Source organism: Octodon degus, unplaced genomic scaffold (genome assembly GCF_000260255.1).
Source record: "Octodon degus isolate 3935 unplaced genomic scaffold, OctDeg1.0 scaffold00167, whole genome shotgun sequence".
Lineage (NCBI taxonomy): Eukaryota > Metazoa > Chordata > Mammalia > Rodentia > Octodontidae > Octodon > Octodon degus.
Window position 1 is genome coordinate 129,868 of NW_004524743.1, and position 20,880 is coordinate 150,747.

Here is a 20,880-nt window from a genome sequence, read left to right on the forward strand (position 1 = left end):
GTAATGTTTTAGCATGTATATGCATCTAAGTCTCATACAATTCAGTTATTTTTATAATAGTTTTTCCCATAAGTGCATATTCTTATAGTAGGTTAAGGATGGTGAGGTGTGTGTTGAATTAGAGAGGACTGATTACAAGAAAAGAGTAACTGGGGCCCGGGGGGATAGCTCAGTAGAATAAGTACCTGCCTGGCAAGCACAGGGTCCTGAGTTCAATCCCTGGTACCACAAAAAAAGAAAAAAGAAAAAAAGACAGAAAAAAGAAAAGAAAAGAGTAACCAGAGAGAACATTTAGGAATCCTAGTAGCATCACTTTTTTCCTTCCATTTTTCATGAATCATTATTTTCGATCTGCCTTTAGCTGGAAAATTTGTACAAATAACTCAGCAGCTGTAAAAAGACATTCTCGCCCCAGTCTGTCTTTTGCTTAACTTTCAGATGGACTTATGGATTCATCTCGACCAAGCAATTTGTGTGCTGCTCAACCATGGCATAGTTGTCATAAACTCATTTATGTGCGGCCTAACTCTAAAACTGGTGTTCCTGTTGGGCACTGGCCAATTCCAGAATCATTTTGGCCAGATCAGAATTTGCCTTCACTAGTAAGTATCATAAAATAAAATGGTAAACATTGCTTGGGATTTTTGTTTGCTGGTTATAGTGCACCTTTTGAGACAATTCCGAGGCTTTTGAGATCTCTCGTTTGCCGTCTGTCTCTTGCTAATAGTCTAGCTTGTGCCTAAAAGCAAAGAAGGGGGACTTCGTTTACTTTCCAGCATTTGCACTCTTCCTTTAAGTTGCCTTTCTCACTTGAGCCACCATCCTTGGGTGTTAATGTATTGTTATTTTAGATGTTGTCATTATCTATGACTTGATTTTTATCTCAAAGCAGCTGATTTCATTTACTTGGTAAACACAGCGCCTAAAAAGGCACTGACACTGGCTTTCATACACAGCCTCAGGAAATTGAAATCTAGTCTATATCTTGTATGGGTTTTAGAAATATATTCAAAACATCTTCAAAGGTCTCCTTCTTAGGGAGTCATAAGACACATAGTAGAACTTGGATGATCTACAGTTCGTCTTTAATCAATGAACTTTGCTTCTACAACAATGCACTTTTCAATGATGGGTAAATAAGCAATGCTTTTCTTAAAAAATAATCTGTAATGATTCACACACAGCTTATCTTTAAAGGCTCATTTGAAGAATGTGTTCTCAATTCTCAAACATCTGACAGGCTTATAAATGATAAAGCCAAGTGAATGTGTTTTCCCATTCATGAAGAAGCAAAGACATTGAGTCATATATGCATTAGTCTTCCAGATCACTCGCTCGTGCTGTCCAAATTTCTCTCTCTGGTGCTCTCCAGTCACAAGTTAACCCTGATAGGAAAACAGCCTTTTCAGGCCCACTCAAAATATCTTTAGCTGAAGCTATTTGAGACGAGCACATAGGTCTGAACAACACCATCCACTGGGGCCCTGGACATGTGACTAGCTCGTTATCAGTCTCTATCTTGCCCTTTCCATACCTCTACTATCTTTCATCTTACTTATTCATAGCTTTAATTCTGCTGTTGCCTCATTAGAAAGCATCATGGATTTCCCCCAGCGGCACTTGAGTTATCTATAAACTAGCAGTACAAAGCAATGAACAGCGCGTGACGCATGGTGATCACAAAGTGGATCTGAAATTCAGGGTTCATCCTCTAGGTCATAGTGGGTTCTTAAATATTTTCAAAGCATTTTTTTATTTCACTGAAATTCTATGTATGAGTGTTGTATGTCATTTTTCCTATTCTTAACACTAAGTAGACAGTAAAGATAAAGAATCCGAGTTCCTTCTTCACAAGAAAGCCATCAGTGATTCTTACGGGTCTAATAACGCTTTCTCAAAGTACTAATCTGTACCTCAGTGATGGTTTAAAAATGTAGAAGGGCTGGCAGAATTGTGAGAAATGTAAACTTGCTTGACACCTGATCATATTTTCTTCTCCTTTATTTTAGCCACCAAGAACATCTCATCCTATTGTGAGGTTCTCCTGTGTAGACTGTGAGCCAATGGTTATAGATAAACTGCCCTTCGACAAATACGAACTTGAACCTTCTCCCTTAACTCAGTATATCTTGGAACGAAAGTCTCCCCATACCTGCTGGCAGGTACTTATCCACCGTACTCAGGGTCTCACTACTAGATTGGACTAGTGATCCGCCTCTTTACAGCCTCCCAAGAGCTGGGGTTAGAGGCGTGCAGCACCACGCCCTGTCTCAATTGCTGTCTCAAGAGTCTCAGTTGCTGTCTCAGAGCGCCCTGGGGGCGGGGCCAGCACAGCAGGCCTGGGGATCGACACCCCCCCCAACAATACCTGAATAGAATTACAGGGTTTTGTTTTTTTGGTGGTGGTGCTGGTAACACCCTGTAGATCCTTCCCTAAAATACATAAATAAATAAATAAATAAATAAATAAATAAATAAAATAAATTGTATTTTGGGCCAGGGAGACAGCTCTGTAGAATAAGCGCTTACCTGGCAAGCGCAGGGTCCTGAGTTCAGTCCCCTGTACCACAAAGAAACAAACAAACAAACTTTGCTTCAGCTTCACCAATCTAGAGATATGGGTAACAGTGGTAAGCCTTCTCCAAAGAAATTTACGAAAACCCACCTTTACTCTTGCACAACTCCTCAAATATGCACACAATTCCTCTCCTCAAATATGCTATAGTCTTTTGTCCAGGCCTTGTATTACCTGAGTGTACTTTAATGTGATTTTTTTTCCAGTATGGGGGATCAAACTCGGGACCTTGCACTTGGCAGGCAGGCACGTAAGCCACTGAGCTGTCTCCACAGCCCTTACTGCAATAATTTTTCTTTTTTGAGACAGGGTCTCGCTTTGTAGCTCAGCCTGGCTTGGGACTCATGTTGATCCTCCTGCCTCAGCCTCCCAAGTGTGGGAATTACAGGTTTGCACTGTGAGGCCTGGCCACTAATGTGATAAATTATTGAGAATAAAGAAGAAAAAAATGAATCAAGCACCAGGCAATGTGGCTGGCCCATAATGGAGTTTAACTTCAAACACCAGCTCTGCCACCAAATATCTGGCCTTGTGCTAGACATTTACTCTGGACTTTGCAGCCTGTAATTACTACTTGGAATTCCCCAAAATCTATAAGTGTGTGGGTAATAGGAAATTTAGAAAAGTTTATGCAAAGGAAGGAAAGAAAAGAGGGAGGAAAGTAAGGGTGGGTGAGAAACACAAACAGTGGTGCTTTTCCTTTCTTCGGAATTCTAGGTCTGATTCCTAGAATGAAATTTATGTATTTTGTCTTTTGTTTATTTTAGGGAAGGGTCTACAGGGTGTTCAGGGTCTCACTACTAGATCGGACTCGTAGTGATCTGCCTGTTTGCAACCTCATAAGAGCTGGGATTACAAGCGCATACTACCACATCCAGTCTCAGCATGCCCCGGGGGCAGGGCCAGCATGGCAGGCCCAGGGATCAAAACCCCAGCCCCTGTGCCTGCTTGTAGGTGCTTTAATCCGCTGAGCTTTTTGACCAGCCCTTAATATATATTTTTTCTTTTTCTGTTTTTTGTCTTTTATGATAGCCTTTTTTCCTCTTCTGATCCACACACTGAGAAAATAAAATTGAGCATGTTTTTTGTTCCTGTTACCTGCTTATATTGAGGTATAAATTGCAACATAAAATCCAGCAGAACTGTGTTTTAACCCAACCCATGTTTTGCAGCACTGTGAATGTCACAGGAAAGATTTATTCTTAGTAACTTCCTAAATACATCAAAAACTTAGTGAGCTGGTAGGTGATTTCACTACTACTAAGAACTCACAAGGTAAATGGAGGCTGTTAAACATCAGAGTTCAAATTTTGTCTTAAATGATCCTGCTGAAAGACTTTGGAAAAGTAAAACTGTAGGTTTCTAACAGTACGAGCTGGTGTCCTGAGTCAGACTCAGAGTCATATCCAGCATGGTAGTGCATACCTGCTCCAGGAAGGCTGAGGCTCAGAACAATTGCTGTGATTCCCAGCCAGCATGGCTACATAGTGAGTTCTAGGCCAGCCTGAACTGCATGGCAAGACCCTGTCTCAACACCACCTGCCTCCTGCAAATGGTACATGGCTTTGACAGCACATACACTGAAACCAGAATGATAAAGAGCCCCCTGTGCAAGGAAGACACACAAATTTCTGAAGAGTTCCATGTGTTTTGATAAATTTTAGTGATTTGTAGGAAAATGGATGTACCTTAAGACATATTATTTAGTGAAATAATTAGACAAACAAGCCTTAATATCATATGATTTTGCCAGGGAGATAGCTCAGTAGAATAAGCACTTGCCATGTAAGTGCAAGGTCCTGAGTTCAATTCCCGGTACCACAAAAAAAAAAAAATATGGTTTCTCTTATATGAGAAACCAAAAGGATAAATAATTTGAAGAGCAAAATAAAAGATAAAGAGGAAACAGGGAGTAGAGCTTTTGCAAAGAGAAAGAGGATTGTAAAGATGAAGGAGGGCTGGAGCAGAGGGGAAGAGGAAGGAAGAAGGACTAAGATGTGACATGTACTTGACCTAACTCCTCAAGATAAGTGTGTTCTTTATGTACCCCCAACATGTACTAATAAGAAGGTCTGAACACAGAACACCCAGTGAACATGATAACTACACAACTGTGCATACAAGTTGACAACATAATCTTAATCAAGGCACAAGAAAGAACAAGAAAATACTCATATGGAGTAAGATTAATGTTTGGATCTTAATTGAATATTTGCTGTGACGTCTGGGAGAAAATGCCTTCTACATTCTACCAAAGCCTCCCTTTGCTTCCTCCAAATGATGTGCAGTGGTGCCACCTTATATTAAATGAAAAATGGACAACTGTGTAGGAGAATGGGACAGCAAAGAGAAATGGACCAACCTTTAGTAGTAGTGTTTATAGAATCCTTTAATACGCTACATTTTTCATAATTGTGTGCTTTAGACATGGGACCATGTTCCCTTTCCTTAAAGTCTGTACTCAGATCATCATTTATTCTTTTGAGAAACATATTTGTTTTAATGGCTGGTATCACTTACTGGTATTTTAGCTTTATTTGCCATTGTGCTAACCAAGTAAATACTTGGGCATATCTTTTTGTGGTCTATGATCCCTGAGTTACACTGTATAGTTTCATTTCTTACATGTAATTTATGAATAATGGCAATCTGAAATTTTTTTATTTCTGTTACCAGGAATCAAACTCATGACCTTTTTTTTGTGTACTGGACATCAGACTTGGGACCTTGCACTTGTCGGGCAGGTGCTTGTGCCACTGAGCTATATCCCTGGCTCAGAATCTGAACATTTAAATTTGGCATGATGTATTCTGACATAAATGTAGGCTAGAAACACCATTCCTATTTTAAAGTACAATTACATTGTGCCACAAATGTTACTATGGACTATCATCATGAGCTTAGTTTTACATACATCATTATTGCCATAATTGCCATTATTTTCTGTTCTTTGCAGGTATTTGTTACTAGTAGTGGAAAATACAATGAACTTGGATATCCATTTGGTTATTTAAAAGCCAGTACAACTTTAACTTGTGTAAACCTCTTTGTGATGCCTTACAACTACCCAGTTTTACTTCCTCTTTTAGGTAAGTAAGATATATGCCACTTAATCATCTGTAAAATATAGATAACAGAGTAAGCATTTTAAATGCAACAAAGAAAACTGGATAACAGAATAGAGAAAAATGTAAAAACTTCTTTGAAAGGATAGAGTTTTCATGTTACATGTTTTGTTTCTATTGTCTGTACATCGAAGACACTTGACCGCTGGCGTGTGCTCTTACTGTTCTTCAATAGCACCCTGTCCCCATTTTGAAGTCCACTTGGCATTGCTGTACGCTAATTAGGTTCAGAAAACTCAGGGTTTTTTAGAAATAACCCTAATCCCAACCTTCTAGGAACTGGATAATTTTCTTAAGAAAATATGGCTATATTGAAGTATGCTTGGCATAAAAAGGCCTTATACAACTTCGTAAGTTTGGAAGTGAATATACACCCGTGAAACCATCACCATAATTTATGTCATAAATGTGTCCATCACCTCTGAAAGTCTTCCTGTCCTCTTTATATACTGTTACTATTTTTTTTTTCTGTATTTTTAGGGAAGGGCCTACAGGATGTTCAGGGTCTCACTACTAGATTGGACTCCTAGTGATTTTCCTGTTTTGAGCCTCCCAAGAGCTGGGATTACAGGCATGTGCCACTACGCCCAGTCTCAGTTGCTGTCTCAGTGCACCCCAGGGGCGGGGCCAGCATGGCAGGCCCAGGGATCGAACACCTGGCCCCTGCGCCTGCTTGCAGGTGTTTTAATCCACTGAGCTATTTGACCTGACCTTCTGTTACTGTTTTAAATAAGAACATTTACCCTAAGATTTATCCTCTTAGTAAATTTTCAAGGATACAATATAGTATTTGCTAAATAGAGGCACTATCTGGAAGATATCATACTAAGTGAATTAAATCAGACACAGAATGACAAACACTACACGGTATCATTATACACTTTTCATTTGGGAATAATTGTAAATTCACGTGTATTTGTAAGAAATAATACAGAGAGGTGACATCCAAAGCATAGCTAATGAAAGCAAATAATAAAATAATAAAATGAGAAAACGTCAAGCTTATAAACTTTTGTGTTTCAAAGAATACAATCAATAACATGTAAAAGCAACCTATGGATGGAAAAATATGTTTGGCAATCACATATCTCATAAGAGATTAGTATCAGACTATATAAAGAACTCTTAAAATTCACCAGAAAGATTGAATAACCCAATTATAAAAACAGGCAATGGAGTTGAATAGATACTTCTCCAAAGAGTGTATGCAAATGGCTAACAAGCATAAGAAAAGATACTCAAATCACTAATGATAGCAAATATAGACAGAAAGTACAATGAGATATTACCTTGTACCCATTAGGGGGACCACTATCAAAGAAAAAAAAGAAAGTAGCAAGTGTTTGTGAGAATGTGGAGAAGCTGGAACCTTTGTACACTGTTACTGGGAATGTAAAGTGGTGCAACTACTGTGGAAAACAGTATGGAGGTCCTCAGAATATAAAAGATGGAATTATCAGCTGGACATGGTGAAACATACCCAGCACTTGAGAAACAGAGGCAAGAGAATCACCAGGAGTTTAAGGCCAGCCTGGGCTATGTAGTGGGTTCAAGGCCAGCCTGAACTATTAATCTAATTTCTTTCATAGTTACAGGGTTACTCAAATGATTTCTTATGCTTGTTAGTCATTTGCATACATTCTTTGGAGAAGTATCTATTCAACTCCATTGCCTGTTTTTATAATTGGGTTATTTAATCTTTCTGGTGAATTTTACATAGCAAGACCCCATCTCACAAAAATAATTGAATTATCATGTGATTCAGAAATATCCTCCCTGGGTATATACCTAAAAGACCTGAATCCAGGTTCTTGAAGATATAGTTGCTCATCTACACTCCTCACAGTACTGGATATTTTCAGTGTGCAGTGGGTTGAATCTGTGAATGCAGAAACTGGATTTAAAAAGGCCCAAACTGTACTAGCTTCATAAAATGTATTGGGAGGTAGTCTCCTATTCTGTTTTCTTTAAGAGATTATACATAATTGATTTTATGTTATTATTCTTTAATCATTTGATAATCAATTATCATTTATTAATCTAATTTCTTTCATAGTTATAGGGTTACTCAAATTATTTCATTTTGTTGATGCTGGTTATTTATGCTTTTTTATTTATGCTTTTGATTAATTGGTTCATTTCATCTTAGTTGTCAAATTTATGTATGTGGAGTTGCTCCTGGTAATTCTTTATTGTCCTTTTGATGGACACGGAGTCTGTAGGGATATTGCTTATTTCATTCCTGAAATTGATAACATGGGTTTTGTGTCTTATCCCTTTGTAAACTTTGTAAGGCCACTTTTATTGATTTTTGTCAACAAAACAGCACTTTGCTTAATTAATTTTATCAGTTTTCTTTATTTCAACCTCATCGATTTCTTCATTATTTTTTTCTCCTTGATTTAGCTTCTTTGGCTTTCTTTTTTTTAGTTTTTAGGATTGTATTTTAGATTACTTCTTAGATTATTGGTTTGAGACCTTTTTTCCTAATTATAAGAATTTAGTGTCATGATTTCTGTCAGCACTGATATAGCTGCTTCCTGTAATATTTTACATATTACTTTTCATTTTCATTCACTTTGGCATATTTTTTATATCTCTTACAACTTACTCTTTGACCCATATGTTATTTAGAAGTAAATTGTTTAATTTCCAAGTATTTTGAAATTTATCTGTTAATTTTCTGTTCTTAGTTCCTATTCCTAGGTTGATTTTATTATGGTCAGATAGTATGTTTTGTATAACCATTCTTACAAAAATTTCACATTTTATGACATAGGATATTATTTATCTTGGTACATGTTCCATCACTGCTGGAGAATAAAGTGTGGCATTCTCTTTTGGGGTAAAATATTATGTCATTCCTATTGGTTAATATTCTGCTACATCTGTGTTGATTTTCTATAAATTGATGAAAAGATGAGAAGTCTCCACCCATAATTGTGGATTTGTCTATTTCTTTTCAGTTTCATCACATTTTACTTCACAATTTTTGCAAACTTATGATTTCGTGCATTAGGATTGATGCATATTCATCCTGGATTGATTTTACATAATACTTCTCTGCTAATTTTCTTTGCTTTCAACACCACTTTATCTGATATTATTATAGCTACTTCTGCTTTTCTTTCTTTCTGTTCTTCTTTAATTAATGTTTGGATGATCCATCCTTTCCCATCATTTCACTTTTAACTTCCTTATAATTGTTAAGTTTGAAATGATTTTCTTGTAGACAACACATTTCCAGTTTGGGGTTTTTGTTGTTGTTGTTTTTTAAAAATATTTTTATTGAGAAACAAATAGCAATGAGACAGTTTCACAACCAATTACTAGTACATTTCAATAATTAATACATTGAGTATTGTTGTCTTAGTGGTTATTCATTGTACAAGATGCAGACCTGATATTCTGTCTCAAACACTATTAGAACAAACCTCTCTAGTCATTGAATTAAGAGAATGGAGCTGTATATCTATCCTAACTATTTTGAATACACAGATACAAAATGGTCGTTCATTCCACCAATCTTGATCTTTCAGTTGGGATATTTAGACATCTATGTTTAATGTAATTATTGTTTGAGTAGGGCTGAGGTCTCCTTATTTATGTTTTTACTTTGGTTTTTTTTTCTCCCTGGTTTTCATTTTCCTGGCTTGTTTTGAGTTACTTGAGAAATTTAAGATTTTATCTTCATCTTGTTTGTTATATTTTTGAGTGTATTTGTCTGGAGAAATTTTTAAGGAGTTGTTATGGAGGTAATGTATATATAACTCATGCAGTCAGCTAGTGTCATCATTTTCTGAATTTGGGTGAAATAAAGAAACTTGACATTCTTTTACATTTTTCAATTTGTAATAAAATTATCTTAACTATTCTCTACACATTTAGAAACACATGAGGCACTGTAACAACTTTAACTTCAAGTGCCAAACATAATTTGGTATACTCAAGAGGAGAAGTAAAGTACTATATTTACCCATATGTTTGCTTACTATATACTTGTTTCTTTTTGATAGTTCAAGGTTTGTCATTTTATTGTGCTTTATTTTTTTATTTTTTTTGCTTAGGGAATTTCCTGAATCTGTTTAGGTTAGGGTTTTTTTTAATGTGTTTAGTACAAGGTCTCACTATTCAACTCAGACTCATAGTAGTCCTCCTGTTTTCAGCCTCCCCAGTGCTGGCATTACACTTGTGCACCACCACCCTAGGTCTCGGTCACTGGGTCAGTGGGCCAGCACAGCCTGTGGTGCAGGTGATCAAACCCTGGCCCCTGTGCTTACCTAAGCAGGCGCTTAGTCCCCTAAGCCAGCTTGCCAGCCCTTAGGGCAGGTTTGATGGTGATACATTCTTCTGGTTTCCCTTCACTTGAAAATATCTTGATTTACCCTTACTCTGGAAAGATGTTTTTGCTGAATATGAGATTCTGCCTTGACACATCCAGTGGAGGATCATCCCCCTCTTGACTCAATTCCAATTTTACCTTCTTGCTTTAAATTTCCATCTCCAGGCTCTTGTGTAACTTGCGTCTTCCAAGAGGCATATATGGCAGTACATGTCTTTCAAAGCTGGAGGTATTTCTGCTCCTCATTCACAACCTTGGGTTTTACAATAGAAGGCTGAAGTTGACAAACTCACATTTCCACCTGAAATCATTCTCTGGGTAGTGTAACATCCATAGTGATTAAGAGCAGGGTTATAGCCAGGCAGGGTGGCACACACCTATAGTCCCAGTACTTGGAAGGCTGAGGCAGGAAGAATGTTGTGAGTTTGATACCTACCTGGGCTGCAAGTGAGCTCAAGGTCAGCCTGAACTGTATAGCAAGGCCTTGTCTCAAACACACACACACACACACACACACACACACACACACACACAGGGCAATAGGACAAAGCTGCCTGACTGAATCATTGTTCTACTACTTGTAAGTTTTTTTTCCCCCCTTAGGCTGAGGATCTTTATTTCTAATTTTTTTTATTTTTTAAAGAGAGTACAAATTAGAATTAAAAAAGAAAAAAAATTGCAAGTGTACAGATTTTCACTTAACAAAGTAATATGTATTTCACAGAATTTTTTGCAATACGTAGTGTTGTCTTCCAACCAGTTATTCATATTACCAGATATAAGCATGTAAAATTGAAAGAATAAATAAATGTATAAAAAATTAAGAAGGCCAAAAGGAGAAACAATTTGAAAAAGGAGACAAAACAAATTAAAGCATTAGCTGCTTCTTTCCATAGGCCACCAGAAGTGCACATACAGTTGTCCAAACCATCCTGCTTACACACATAGACAAATCTCTTTCCCCCAGTCCCTTTCCTGTCCTTCTCCTCAACTCAGTAACTCTTTCCTTTTGAATAAGCTCATTCCCTTTTACCAGTGTCTATTATACCTTTCAGATTCCATTTTTCTCTTTCAGGTTCTCACACTAAGGAGACAATATAATGTTTGCACATGTGGGACTGATTTATTTCACTTAAGAGTATGTTGTCTAGTTCCATCCATTTACAGATGAAAGGCTCAAAGATATACAACCTCCCTGTGCCTCAGCTTATTCATCTATGAAACGGAATAATGCTACCACCTACCTCAAATGAATTTAGTCAGAATTGAGTGATTTAATACCATTAAACTGGGCCAGGATATAGTTCACTGGCACAGCACCTGCCTGGCAAGTGTAAGGTCCTGAGTTCTATTCCCAGTACCAAGAAAAAAAAGTGAACAAATACAGTTAAACTGTTTAAAGCTTGCCTCACAAATAAATGCTCAATAAATGCTACCATTAATATTGTCATTATTAATATTTATGTTATCTTAACTCTTGAAGGCAACATTGTTATCCTAAGAATATATTCTTTTAAATATGCTATTGTTTTATAGTTCAGTGATCAGACATATTTAGTAAAAAGGCGAGTGAAATCACATGTTCATTTTTGTAAATGTGTTTAGTACAGGATCTACAGGGTCTCGCTACACAGATCAGACTCATAGCGATCCTCCGGTTTTCAGCCTCTGAAGTGCTGGGATTAGAGGCATCAGCCACCACGCCCAGTCTCAATCGCCATCTCAGCGCACCCTGGGGGTGGGGTGGCATGGCACGCCAGATATCAAATCCTGGCTGCCACGCTTTGCCTAAGCAGGCACTTTAGTCTGCTGAGCTATGTGGTCGGCCCTACACATTCATTTTACTGCCCAGAAACTCAACTATGTTTCTGGATAGTATAGCACTCGTCCATAATGCTGTTCCCTATTTCCTCTTTATTAATGTAATATTTTCATCACTACTAACAATCTTAATTGTTTAAGCTCTTAGACTTACCTGAAAACAATATTAGATGCATGTACCAATTCTGCCAAACCAATATCACTATTCTGTATTACATTTCTCTTTGTCACAAAAAATTTGTAAGACAAAATTTACCTGAAGGGCCGGCTAGATAGCTCAGCTGCATATGCACCTGCTTAGGCAGCTGCAAGGACCAGGTTCGATCCCTGGTCTGCTGTGCTGGCTCTGCCCCCGGGGTGCGCTGAGGGCGACTGAGACTAGGCATGGTAGCTTGTACCTGTAATCCCAGCACTTGGGAAGCTGAAAACAGGAGAATCACTGCAAGTCCAATCTGTGCAGTGATAGCCTGTAGACCCTGCACTAAATATTAAATATTAAAAAAACCATGAGGTGAGGCAGGTCCTAAAGAAAAATATGAATATTCAGTATGGACAAATGTCTTTCTAAAATTTTTTTTAATCCAAACTTGGTTGAATCCACAAATATGACATCCACACATATAGAATACATAAGTGAGACTTCAATGAATTACCAGAAAAATTATGTCAGCAGGGAAGTCACTAGTCTTCCAGATGAAAATTATACTCTCTCAATTAGGAAATTATTTTTTCCATTGAAGGCTAATCATAGAAATTAAGGTGACTCTAAAAACTTTTCATGTTCTGAATATGCCACATTTAATTCACATTTTTTTAAATTAAGAACTAGGGACTTGTGTAAAAAGTAAAGTCCAGTTCCGTATTAAGATAGTCATGGTCAGGAGGAAGAAAAGATGTGTCTGAAGGGAGCCTAGAAGGGGGATGATTTTTTGGTCTATTTTATTTTTTATTTATTTTTTAAAATAATTTTATTGAGAAAGAAGTAGCAATGAGATAGTTTCCAAATAGGTTAGTAGGACAGTTATAAGGAGGATAAGTTGATGGGTATAAATCATTATGCGAGTTAACAGCTCCCACTGGCCTGTTTGTTCAGTTCCTGTGTGACGTAGCTCCTCAAAACTTTATCCCATTTTACAGATGACATGGAGACTCAGAAAGGGAAAGTGATCTATCCGAGCGCTCTCAGCCAAGGGACTTGCTGAGCTTGGACTCCAGTGTGGGTCCTGCTCTCTCTTTGAGGAGAGAAATGAAGAGAAACAAACTTAAAGACAAAATGTCAGTAGTTTTTTGAGGGGTTAGTAGTATGTTTTTATGGGAAGAAACTTCCAGAGGAAAGAAACAACTGGGGTTTCTTTCCTAGAGTGAAGTAAAGAAAGAAAGGAAAAGCAAGATAAGATAGATAGATAGATAGATAGATAGATAGATAGATAGATAGATAGATGATAGATAGATAGATAGATAGATAGATAGATAGATAGATGATAGAATAGTTAGGATAGTTGTATTACTAATTTCTCTTAGTTCATTGAAAAGAAAGGGGGCTGGTGAGATAGCTCAGCGGACTAAAGCAACTGCTTAGGCAAGCTTAGGCAAGTGCAGGGATCATAGGTCGATCCCGACACCACATGCCATGCCAGTCCCACCCCCAGGGCAGGCTGAGCCAGACAGAGTCTGGGTGTGGTGGCACATGCCTGTAATCCCAGCGCTGGGAAGGCTGAAAGCAGGACGATCACTCACCACAAGTCTGAGCTGTGCAGTGAGACCCTGAAACAACCAAATACATGAAAAAAGAAAAAGATCCGTGCTAATATTATTGAGACAATTAAATGGCAATGTCTTGTACTCTGAGTAGCCAATTTGAAGATAACAATATGCAGTATATTAACGATTGCTACCCTCTTATTACCTTGTTTTGAAATTTTGTGGGTTTTATCTTTAAAATTAAAAAAATACAAATACTTGGCTACTATAAAAAAAGAAATGTCATTTTACTCTTAAACTCTCATGGCATCTTCTTTCAAATGTGGATCAGTTAATTGTTTAGGACCTCTTCACTCTACTGTCCTAGAAACTTGTGTGAATGGACATCTAATGTTATGAAAATCTTTTTCTGAGCTACAGAGGTTGTAACAGTATCATCCTAAGAGCTCTCTACTATCCACCTAGAATATGATATATTTTATTCTTTCCTCTGACCCTCATTCCAGACAATCTGCCAAGAAATAAATAGACTAAAGCAGCTCCTGGGCAGAATCACTGCACTTGTCACTGTTAGAATACTAAGAGTATTACTGAGTCTGATTAGCTAATCTATTTATATCTAAGAACCTCTCCTGTACTTATATTTGTCAGTTTTCAAAATCCTAATTCCCAGCAGACTCCACATAAAGACAAAGTATAATGGGCTATTTCTATGGTGTCCCATTTCTTTCTGTTAGGATATGAATGGTTTGTAAAGGACCCACATGCTGCAATGAATCAGAAATCTCTTTGGATCTTTATTTTCTTTGTTCTTTCTAGCCCATACCAAAAGAACAAAAGACCTATATTTTATGGCTCTGTAAATTCATTTAAATTCTTTTCAGCAGGAGTGAATAATGTATAATAGCAGTAAAAGGGAGAAAATGTATAATTGCGTCTCTTAACTAAAGTAATTCAGAATTTCCAAGAATGCCTATTTCTAGAGAAATTGTGCATGGTTTTATCTCTAGAAGTAAAGCACTTGATTTAAAAAATAATAAAACGAGGAAACAAAATAAAGGCTCAATTTATACTATCTTTGGTATTTATGGTATGGAAGGTTCATGTTGATGTCTGTTATAAATTTTGCATTATATTAGAAGCATTTTCTTGCACTTGGAAGAAAAAAAAGATGTTTGGGAAATATTTATACAGTATATATAATGCATGTAAAGTATTAAAATAATTAAATTTAAGTCTGAAAGGATAAAGAATGTCTGCATATTTAAGGTAAATATCTTTAGTTCTGTAGATGGACATGGTAATCGAGTGTTTAGTGAAGGTGAAATTATTAGTACAATCCTCTCAGCCATCCTGTATATATACTTGCATTTTTTTCTCCACTTCTTTCTTTCCTATCTCTGTATGCTGATATCTGTAATCTAAGCAACTACATTGAGGACAGCAATGCGTAATAGAAAAACCATGCTTGAATACCTTTCATCTTGGCCTTCTAAATGTATAGCATTTCTAATGTCTTATCAATTATTATTATACTTTCTTTAAAATAAATTTTTATAAAGGCAAGAAAGAAATTAAGGTTTCTTGAAAGCAAAGTCATATTCAAATATTTGTCCAATAGTGTGTAACTATTACCTGTTAATCTGAGCAACAGATTTGATAATATAACAAGCATTGCTAATTAGCTGTTCTTGTTTTGAAAACCTGTAACATATGTATTGTTGTATGTTACCCTGTTTCTGTCCTTGTTTCTGCTGTTTTTGCTTTTGTTTTTACTCTTCAAAATAAAATTAAATTAAAAAGGAAAAAATATGGCATAGAAATTAGAAAAATTTTTTCTACCTTAAAAAGTTAAGAATTATTACTTATCTTCACAATTCATCTATATACACAGTTAATTTTGTTACACTTTTTATTTCTCCATCATATTAAACATGTACCTATGTTGATGTCATTAAATATCATTTATTATATTTTTTAAAAAATCAAGTGTTTAGATGTACTTAATTTTAAAGAACCCATCTGTGCATGCTATTACAATCATCCAATAACTAACAGTTTACATTTGAGTGACACAAAGTTGGGATCAAAATACAAGCTGGGTGTGGTGTGTGCCTGTAATCCTAGTACTCTGGGAGGGAGAAATAGGAGGATCTCAAATTCAAGTCCAGCTGGGACAACTTCGTGTCTTAGCAATATCCTCTCTCAAAATAAAACAAAGGGTTGGACATGTACCTCACTTTGAAGACCTTGGGTTCCATCCTCAGTACTGTACACCCCCCAAAAAAAACCTGTAATACAGAAATAAAGGAGGAGGATGACATGGCTACACAAAGGGTGAGGCAGTTAGTTATGCAGAATCCAAAATGTGCAGCTTGCCCAGCATTGCCTAGCAATTAGAGGCTTACCATGTGTTCTCATATAAAGTCGCCTTACCTTGATCTTTCAGCACAAAAATTAACATCCTGTATGTTTAAGTGAAAGAAATATTATTCCATTCTGAACCAATGACTCTGAATTTGCCTGAGGGTGAAAATTACTACAGTAAATTTAGCAATATAACAAGTCAGGAAAAGATTTCAAGTGAGTCAGTCTTTTTGTATTATACTTTATATAGCTTTATAGATGGAAGAGGAATATATAACGTGAGAGTTTCCCTTCCTTCCTCCCTTCCTTCCTTCCTTCCTTCCTTCCTTCCTTCCTTCCTTCCTTCCTTCCTTCCTTCCTTCCTTCCTTCTTGTCTTTCTGAGACTAGATTTCACTATGCAGTTCAGGCTGGCCTCAAACTCACAGCAGTGCTCATGCCTCTGCCTCCCAAGTGCTGGGATTACAGGCATGTGCCATCACGCCTGGCCTGTTGGATTTTTTTTAGAAAAACACATAGACGCGCGTTGGCTTATACTGGGGGTAAGCCTGGTAAACCCACTGTAAGTTGAAAATGCGTTTCATGCCCCAGCTGTGTGATCATCCCAGCTTAGCAACCCAGTGCACTGCAGACGCTGCGTTGGTCGCTTCCCTTCATCACTGCCTGGCTGCCACTCGCTGCCGCTACCTAGGGTCACGCTGCATATTGCTACACTGAGCGAAGTTCCGAACTCTGAGTCTGAAGTTTGGTTTCTACTGAACATGACTTCCTCACTATCATAAGCTGAAAAATCAAAAGTCAAAGTGCTGCAAATCAGAGACCAAGGTATATAATTTTGGTAGATTCAACCACCAGAAAAAGACAATGAAACTTCCAAGAAATGCTTATTTATCTACTTTTATTAAAATCTGAGATTTCTAGCTGTGAGTTACTTAAAATTGAAGACCTGAATAATGTATCATTTGGTTTTTCCGTTACAGATGACTTGTTTAAAGTTCACAAGCTTAAGCCAAATCTGAAGTGGCGACAGGCTTTTGACAGCTACTTAAAAACTCTGCCTCCATACTATTTATTAGTAGGTATTTATATGTATATGTGTGTGTGTGTGTGTGTGTGTGTGTGTGTATCACTGCTGATTCTTGTCCTGAAAAATAATGAATCAAAAGCTTTGTTCCTGCAATAAGATAGTCATCTCGTTATCTTACACAGATTTGTGTCATTACTGTCTTCTCAAACTGTGTGTAAGCGTTTCGAGATGTCATGATGGCACAAAAGAGCACTGTTTTCTGTATTTTGTTTCTTTTCATTGCCATGGTTACTTTTATTAAACACATCTACGTTTCTCTTATTAAAACTAACCCTATGAAATCGTAATTTTAGAATGTAAGAATAAATAGGTCTCAATTATGTATCACGCCAACTCCCCTTTGGAACTCTAGAAATTCTTAATATGGCATTTCCCTCTGAAAACGAAATTTGGAGACATAGGTGTTTATGGCTTGTTCAATGTGTCCCAGATCCATTATGAAATGCAAGCACTGTAAAGCATCACAGCCTTGTCTGGGGGAAGCTGAGTTTCTAGAGGTGAAAATCGGAATCTTCAGCGGGACTGGACCGCTGGTCTAAATGGGCAGAGAAATTGGGGTGTGTTGGTATTGACCATGGCAGAAACGGGATACGCAATCCAATGCAATGTGAAATGATTTTGTGACTTGGGAATTAAGACTGAACGCAATTTACTTGATGAATTTGCTGTTACTTGCTCTCCTTATCCCACTCTCTCCTGATTTTTTACTTTCTGCTTCTTACTTCTCTGCTATTTTCATTGCCACTTTTTAATGTTCCATGTTTGGTTTTATGTGCAGCACCTTGCCTTCTAAGAAATGAATCATATCCCCTTGCCCCTAATAACTGAACTTTGAGTATTTTAAGATTTATTCTATTCTTACTGTTGTGTATTTTGTTTCCTTATAGCCATTAAAGAAAGCACTAAGGATGATGGGAGCTCCAAATCTGATATCAGATAATTTAGATTGTGGACTTAGTTACAGTGTTATCTCTTACCTTAAAAAACTCAGCCAACAGGTAGTATTGGTAAAAACAAACGAACAAAAATCCTTTGCCCTCAGAAGTGCATTTCCTTATTCTCTAGTGTAATTGTAATTTTTTCAAATTAAATGTGTATATATCTCTACACTTTATGGATTAGTAGGAATGTGATTCTCTGTGGCTTCTAGCTTCACCATTAAACTCCAGCTAAGGGTCTGTCAGTATCATTCGATGCTGTGCCATTTCTCCTTCTGACTGCCAGTTTGCCCTGCCCGCAAGCTGGCTGATGTTGTGTGGCCTAAGAGGGGCAGAAACCTAATAGAATTCTCTTCTGGGTCACGTTTTGTCTATCCTCAACCTAGATTCTCCTCAAATTGCTTTGGCCCAGAGCATCCCCCTTTTGTAGGTCAGCACACAGAGGCCTGTTGAGAGTAAATGACTTGCCTCAAATCTGTTTTCAGGCACCACATAGAAAGCCTTACACTCACATATGAGGCCTCGATATAGCCATCTGCTTTTTCCTGGAGAGGGGGGACATGAGACCTGTGTTTGTTAATCTCAAGGGCGAGAGGCCCCAAGCGGACCTGGAGAGTGGAGTTCAGCCTCCTCTCTTCTTGTCCCCCATCTGTTCCTTTATACCCCACCTCATTTACCATTATTCACCTTGTCCCTTGCCTGCCCCTCTCTATGAGTACCTCATCCTCCACTCACCCCTCCTTATCATACTTCTCACCTCTACCTAGCCCATTCTTGTAGGATGGAAAATGTTTGGGAACTGTTGAGTTAGAGCTCTACTGCCATACAATTGTGTTGTGCAACAAATCAGTGCAGCAGTTTTACTGTCTTGGGCACAAACATATTCCAAGGTAGGGAGCCATGGAAGCATTCGCAGTGCCTATGATGCTTCAAGCTGAATATGTTTGGAAATTTGGCCTTTGGAAAAGTGATGGTACTAAGCACGAGTGCCAGACTCACTAAAGAGCCAAAGGGATTCCACTGGGATGCTGACACGCCTAGCTAGGAACTGGCACTATCTTAAAGACAGTCTGGAGCTTACCAGCTCTGACCAGTTCAGCGTGCTCATAAATGCAAAAGAAAAGTAAAAGCAAACCCAGATTTCTAATCTACCAAGTGTCCCTCTAACTCCTATTTGTTTCCGCTAATAGATTTTTTGTTGTTGCTGTAAATGTTTTGGTTTGGTTCTTTATGTTATTTATTTATGTATTGATCTATAGATTTTGTTTTTTATTTGATAGTTAAGCCTTTAAGGCTGTGTCAGCAAGAGTAATAGCGAAGAGAATTGAAACTAATGCAAGTTCTGGGACCTTCTGGGGCACATTGCTTGTATAGTTTTATAAATGAGTTCTAACTCATTTAGAAAAACAGACTTCTCATTTGCTCTTATATTTCATAACTTAGGAAATTTTTAGAGCTAATAAACATGTACTTAATTCCAAGAATTAGGGAACATAAAATCAATATCTCTGCCTAAACCACAAGAAAATCCAAATTACTTTGGGCTTACTAGACATTGGTAGAACTTCCTCTTATAGAGAGAAAGAGAAGATCATTACTAATTTATAGTATTTCTAATTACTAACTTAATAGCTATGTTACCAGTGTTCTTGGAACTATCTCCTTGTATATAAAACATAAAATATGCCAAATATATTGCTGTAATACATTCTCAAGCAAAATTAATCAATACAGTGTAACAATGTCTACTACGAGGGTTTTTTCATTGTGAGAAGCTTATTGAGTACACATTAGAAATTGTACTTGGTAACATTTGTTCAATTAAACATTACCTTATAAGACATTTTTGTATAGCCCAATTTAGAAGTAAAGTTTAATTTTTCCAGGTATAATGCTAGCCTACCTAATCTGAATTTTGGCTCTGATTTTCATATATAAGTACAGTCTTAAACCTTTATGTCTAGTCTGAAATGAGTATGTTGATTTAGACTAGATTTTTCAGTAACACGTGCTTTTATTTTTTTTTCACGATGTGCTTTTAAATGTCTAGGAATGCAGTTCTTATGCATGGTTTCCATTCCCCATGATTCAGTCCAGTTTTGACAGTAGACAAGAGAAAAAAATGTATTATTTGTCTTTCCAGCCCCCTCTGTTTGCTATGCTAGTACAGAGAAGCACAGAAAGTTGTTTACTTATTTATTTCTCTGTAATTTGCAATTGAAAATTGTTCTGTGGGGTTCTTAAATTATTATCTTTCTTAAGTAATAAAGACAAAGCAATATGGTAGATGTTTTCATAACATACTATGTACTTTCATTTTAGACCAAACTAGAGTCAGAAAGAATATTAGCATCAGTGGGGAAGAAACCTCCCCAGGAAATTGGTATCAAAGTGAAAAATCATTCTGGAGGCAACATGTCCTTGGCTTACAATAAAAATTTTAGAAAACTTTTGAAAGAAATCACAGGGGAAACTGCACTGAGATTGACAGAATTAAATACCAAAGAATTTGCTGGCTTCCAAGTTGGGCTCTTAAACAAGGTAAATTGTGGCATAAAACACTTTTATTTGCCTGAACTTGTCTAATACACTTCTGTTACTCCTATTGCTTTAGTTTTGAGACAGTGACAATTGTATGTTGGCATTAGTAGTTATTCTGGAGCAGTTTGGGAATTGTCCTGCCAGTAGATCCCAACATGGAATTAAATGTTTAAGATAGGTTTGGTGAGTTGGTAAAACCCATGAAAGGTAAAGGACAGTGTGATTTGTAGTAGGTGGGGACAGCCTCCAGGCCAAGTGCTGATGGAAAAAGAGAAGGTAAAAGGAGGATGGGGAAGGAGCATCTGAGACACCAGTGCAGCCTGGAGAAATTCGGCAGTGGCGGCCCACCTCTGACGGATGCTTTCACCTGGAGGAGGTTCTCATG

General features: G+C 37.3%; 1 protein-coding gene across 3 annotated transcripts in view; it reads left to right on the top strand.

Annotated features, from left to right (window-relative positions):
• LOC101574725 (integrator complex subunit 6-like) overlaps positions 1 to 20,880 on the top strand; it is a 58,948-nt gene that overhangs the window by 27,998 nt on the left and 10,070 nt on the right. For 2 of the 3 annotated variants that reach the window (XM_023703272.1, XM_023703273.1), the window contains 6 exons: positions 439 to 602; positions 2,010 to 2,162; positions 5,532 to 5,664; positions 16,910 to 17,004; positions 17,904 to 18,014; positions 20,277 to 20,495. In XM_023703272.1, the coding sequence (XP_023559040.1) occupies positions 439 to 602; positions 2,010 to 2,162; positions 5,532 to 5,664; positions 16,910 to 17,004; positions 17,904 to 18,014; positions 20,277 to 20,495 (875 nt within the window). The remainder of the gene's footprint in view (positions 1 to 438; positions 603 to 2,009; positions 2,163 to 5,531; positions 5,665 to 16,909; positions 17,005 to 17,903; positions 18,015 to 20,276; positions 20,496 to 20,880) is intronic. The other variant, XM_004643146.2, reaches the window with a different exon arrangement.